The sequence below is a fragment of the Oryzias melastigma genome, linkage group LG18 (genome assembly GCF_002922805.2).
Source record: "Oryzias melastigma strain HK-1 linkage group LG18, ASM292280v2, whole genome shotgun sequence".
Lineage (NCBI taxonomy): Eukaryota > Metazoa > Chordata > Actinopteri > Beloniformes > Adrianichthyidae > Oryzias > Oryzias melastigma.
The window spans coordinates 12,491,198-12,496,646 of NC_050529.1; the positions used below are offsets into that span (position 1 = coordinate 12,491,198).

Below are 5,449 nucleotides of genomic sequence, written 5' to 3' on the forward strand. Positions count from 1 at the left end.
TAATAAAAGTATTAGATTGGTTGTACTTCAGACTTTGAGATTTTTGGTGTAAATCTTGATATAATGCAGGGTGGGGTATATCTGATAAGACTTTACGCTAAGCCCTTTCACTTGACACAAGGGCTCTTTTATTATATCCTTACATAACATATATTCTTCAGATTTTCATATAAAGGATAAAAACTCCATATACGTAACTTTTTTATAGTTTGTATTTACATGCTTTCTGTAAAAATGACCACAATGTTCTACCTACTTATGGATGTGTTTGTATTTGGCAGTTCTCAAAGAGCAAGAAAAATGGGTCACCAATTTAGAATTTACTGCACCACAGTCCAAGCACGACAAAAACAGCGTAGTTACTAAAGACATTTACATAGAAAATGTAGAGCGGAGAGTATTTGCTTTATATCGAAATGGTTGTCCGTATCATCATCAAGCAGAGTGGCGCAGCGGAAGCGTGCTGGGCCCATAACCCAGAGGTCGATGGATCGAAACCATCCTCTGCTATGTGTTTTTGTCTTTGACGTGACTTTGGCTTTTATTAAATTTCATGAATAAATGGTTAAATATAACAAAAATAACTGACATCCAGAAGAAATTTGTATTTCTTAGCTCATTTTGTATTATGAGAAAACAAAATTGATAAAATGAATTTGGGTTTATTGCACACGAACTTACTCGTAAAGTGCGAAAAGAAGCCTAGAAAGAGCTGGACAAGAAAGGGAAACCACTGCGGAAACTTCATCGGCCTTGCAGTTTAATTTAGTCTAGTTCGCTTTCTTTTATCTATTGTCTGGTATGTCCAAGGCGTATGTTTTCTCTTCTTTGAGCAGCTTCCTCGATGCAAAGCACGTTTGTTATCCTGCAACCCCCCACCCCCACCCCCCAAAAAACATCGTTTTACTTACGTAAACAAATCAAAACCATGCAGAATTTTTCATCTTCCCTGTTTATTCCGTTTTTTTATTATCTGGCTCAATACTAAACTGGATCAATACCACCTCCTACTGGATTGTAACTCTCACTACAAAGGTTTGTTTTTTTTTCTGCGAGACGAATTAAACCCCTGTTATGTTGGACTATCAACCTAATATTCACTATAATTATTTTTACAAAAAAATAATAATAATAATAAAACCTTCTAACGAAATATATTTCTTAAATCCTAAGGGAGAAAAACAACATGTATTTTAGGTATAGCAACTGTGAGGAAAATATCACGAGTTAAAAATGTTTAAAATATGCATACAAATATTTAAAAAGTGTTTCAAATTATAAAATAAATGTAAAAGTTTTACAAATAAAATAAAATAAAATAAATAATCTGCGTCGCATCTTACATACGTAATCACGCATTCGCTGACGTCACCAACCAGGAAGTTGTGAAAGAGGAGGTGCTAAAGAATCACAACAGAGCCGTTCAGCGCTGCTTTTGTGACTAGTTCTGCTTTGTCTCTGTTTGTCTGTTCATTTTTTTCCACTGATAGAACCAACACAGAAGATGTCAAGGAAACCAAAAGAAGAATATTATCGGTTCTTCGCTGTTAGCGACCCTCGGACCCACGAGAAGGGACACACGGAGTACAAAGTGACAGCGAGGGTCAGTGTTATGCTCCTCTTTTAGTTGTCAAAGTTGTATTTATTTATTTATTTGTAAAGATACGTCCTCTGAATTTTTAATTTATCTTCTATTAATGACAATTGAGCTGCAGAAATAGTTTTTATTCGTACCCATGCAAGTTTGACTTCTTTTCAATCAGTTGACTGAAAGCACAATAAGCTTCTTATGTCCATGCTCGATTAAGGGGAAAAAAGGAAACTTGTGATTCTTTTCATAGGCTTCAGCTCCCCCATGACTGCACTAATCCTCCTGTGCTCCACAAGCATGCATTGAAAATCAGCCTCTTCAATCATTTAACGTTTGAATGTTTATGAACAATCGTGCTTTTATTTTTGTAATCACTTTTATTAAAAACTTCAGAAAATTAGACAGTAAAGGTTGAACCATTTTTCCTGCGGTTTACAGTTTGTATCTAAAAGCCATCCAGAGGATGTGAAGGAGGTGGTGGTGTGGAGGAGGTTCTCTGAGCTGAAGAAGCTCCATGGAGAGCTGGCCTTCACACACAGGAATCTGTTCAGGCGACAGGAGGAGTTCCCCCCTTTTCCACGTGCACAGGTCTTTGGTATGTTCTGCAAAAATCACATTGTTCATGACTAAAATGAATAAAAATGATCTGATAATTGTGTATCCCTGGGAGCTGTGATAATTTCTCCTTCATTTCCACTTTGGTTTTTTCTTGTTCTACTTCAAGTTTTTCAACATTTTTCCTGCTGGTGAGGCTTATTTTTTAACTTACTAATTTAAAAACCCATTCCAATCATCCTTTGATGTGTTTTCAAAGCATTCCCAGTATTATTTCAATCATGATTATGCAATTTTCAAGACAAAAAAAAAACTGTTATTTTCTAGGACATAATTTATGCAATAAATACAAACTAAAGACAAACACAAATTTTCCAAACAAAAAGGAAAATGCCCTCATATTGTTTCCAGTTTTTTTCTCTTTCTTCCATTGTTCAAAAATAAATAAATCCACAATGTAAGTCCAAAAAATCTAGTTGTGGATCGGAGCAGGAAGAGTCACAAAAACGCTAATTTTCAAACAGTATTTATTCGTCTTATCCTGAATCACAACAATTTGAATAAAGAAACACTCAGAAATGCAATTTTCTGTTTAATTTTATTGATATATGTCCTCCATCATGAGAAAATGCTACAAAGATGTTTTTTAAAAATGCGCTTTTCATCAGAATGGGTCTTTAAACATTCAGCTGGAATCATTAAGTTGCATTTCTTGGACAATTTTGAAGACTATAAGGAAAAAAATAAACTCACTAATTGGGCTGCAAAAATGCAAATAACAAAAAAAGTCTATTATATCAATATCAAATATGAGTAGGGCACAAAAAAGCCTTTTGTTACTATTCATGCCCTTTGCCGTGGCAACAACAGCCACATTTCTTTGCTCAATATTTATAAATACTTTATTCTTTCCTTTTTTATCATGCAATAATAAAGTATTTTGTGATTTCTGCTTTAGGGAGGTTTGATGAGGCTGTGATTGAGGAGAGGAGGAAGGCAGCCGAGGCCATGCTTCAGTTCACCACCAGCATACCGGCGCTCTACAACAGCCCACAGTTAAAGGACTTCTTCAGAGTGAGGATGCAGACTCATCCTGTCATCATTACGTCTCTTTCTCCTCCTCATTTCTCCCCCTCCTTTTCTTTTTCTTCCATCAGGGGGGTGAAGTCACGAGGCCCCTGGATCCCTCCCCTCTGTCCTCAGCCGGGCCTCTGCCTCCCCCTCTCATTCCTCTACCCAAGCGGAGGTCTTCAGACTGTGATCCCGCTGAGGAGGAAGAGGGCAGGGAGGCCCCCACTCTACCCCAAGATCTGGGCACCAATTTGAGCTTAGAGCTGGGGGAGCCAGAGGTGGCAGCTGAGGCCTACATTGAGATCGGAGGAACTCCCAAAGAAGAAGAGGAACTCAGTGACACAGAAGTGGATGAGCGAGGTACAAAAGTTTACATTTCATTCATTTATTTGCCTTTTTTTTTTGCAGATTTCAGTTCTCATCTTTCATCCATTTTTTTGTCCAGCCGGATCTCTGGACAGATCTTCACCGAGACACCACCTATCAGAAGGAGCCCAGGAGGAGTTTGATTCCCTGTTTGACTCTGACGTAGAAGAGAGCGTCCCATCACCAAAGGAGGAGGGCCCCCCGCCTCTGTCGGAAAACGACTTGGCTGTTTTTGACCCCTGCTACACACAAGGTCACAAACACACACTTCTGAACAAACTAGAACGCTTTTATGAATGAAAGTATGCATAAACAGTTTGTAGCTTCCCAAATCCAAGCTTTTATTCACTGGAATTTAACTATTGAAATCAGAATAAGGGATTTTGTCACTGGTTTACATTAATCTATGCAATAAACAGAGTTAAAACTGGCTGTAAAACTTTAAAATGTCATTAAATTAGATTTTGATTGTCGGTATTTATTTTCCATTTGCGATAATAGAATGTGTTAACAATTGATTTAATTTGGTCATTTATGATTTTAATAATAAGCTCATCAAACCTATGATTTTCAGTCAAATGAAAACATGAGAATATAGACAATACAGATATAATATTGAGAATATTTTTTTTTAAACTGAAGGCTCATATTTTCACAATAGCATGATGAGTTCTCACAACTTGCCACATATTTTTCACCAGTATATTGTGAAAATGTAGTACATGAATCCCTAGCTCAAGTTGAACCAAACAGTATAACATACAATACAAATATATTAGGAAATTGAGAGTGGTGAACACAAAATCTCGGTTGCCAAGGCAATCCAAAAGTTTACTTTTGCCAATTCTTCTAAAAATTACATAGTCCTGTTTGTCACCCCAAAGTGACCAAAAAATTAAATAGTTGCTATGGAGTTAAACCAACAGAAAAGCTGCCATTTTGAAAAAAAATGTTGTTTTTTACATGTATTTGTCACACGGTAGCTCTGGCAGAGGGGGGAGGGGAAGAATAAGGTCACAAGAGGTCGTCTCTGGTTCAAATCATGGCTGGTTCCTTATGTGGGTTTCCTCCCACTGTCCAAAAAACATGTTTCAAAGATGTCTCTAAATTGACAGACTTGAGCAATTCAAAGGATAATTTTACATTCTGAGCCAGGAATCTCACTTCTTTTCTATTCCAGATACAACAGGATTCACCTCCGATCACTCAGAGCTGTTCTCCCTGCCACCAGCCAGCCTGAATGGGGGGGACGGGGGATACCTGAGCCAAGCAGCCAATGAGCTGCAGGCCGCCATGGAGAGGGAGAAGGAGGGCGAGTTCAGCGGCGCCATTCGTGGATACAGGACGGCTGTGGATATCCTGATCACTGGAGTGCAAGGTGTGGTGAAATATTTATGGATTCTGCATACAATATCCCCACATTTTTGTTTTTAATCTTTTAATTTACATTTATTTTGCAAAAAAGAAGCTGACAAAGCATGTCAAAAACTCTCAAATTCAGCTTTTCTGCTGTTTTTTCCCCCTTTTTGACAGTTATCTTTATAGTTTATCTATTAAATGTAAACTAAAACTAAAATTACAACCAAACCAACAAAGTCTTTAATAATATATTTTCTAGTTACATTATTTTATTTTGCAAGGCTCAAGATGCACGTTAGGACTCAAGAGTCATCTGATTGAGCTAAAGTTAATTCGAATATTTTCACTTAATTTTTTACAACAAATAAATGACAAAAGGGAAGATAAAATATTTTTTTACTGTTTAGTCGTCTGAAGTAACCCTGTTACTGTGCAGCATCAGATTTTGACGCGCAGGAGCCGTTTATCTAAAATGATCCATAGTCTATTTCTGGACCTCAATGCAAC

The 5,449-nt window shown here is 37.2% G+C and overlaps 1 protein-coding gene and 1 non-coding gene across 2 annotated transcripts in view; both read left to right on the forward strand.

Annotated features, from left to right (window-relative positions):
- The first annotated feature begins 438 nt into the window (after positions 1-438).
- On the forward strand, positions 439-510 carry trnam-cau. Its single transcript has one exon. It is a non-coding gene; the product is annotated as a tRNA-Met (tRNA).
- A 984-nt stretch (positions 511-1,494) lies between these two features.
- snx15 (sorting nexin 15) overlaps positions 1,495-5,449 on the forward strand; it is a gene marked incomplete at its 5' end in the record, with an annotated part of 6,001 nt that continues 2,046 nt past the window's right edge. The window contains 6 exon segments of the mRNA XM_024287351.1: positions 1,495-1,603; positions 2,030-2,186; positions 3,105-3,220; positions 3,304-3,577; positions 3,663-3,836; positions 4,764-4,961. Of these exon segments, the coding sequence (XP_024143119.1) occupies positions 1,505-1,603; positions 2,030-2,186; positions 3,105-3,220; positions 3,304-3,577; positions 3,663-3,836; positions 4,764-4,961 (1,018 nt within the window).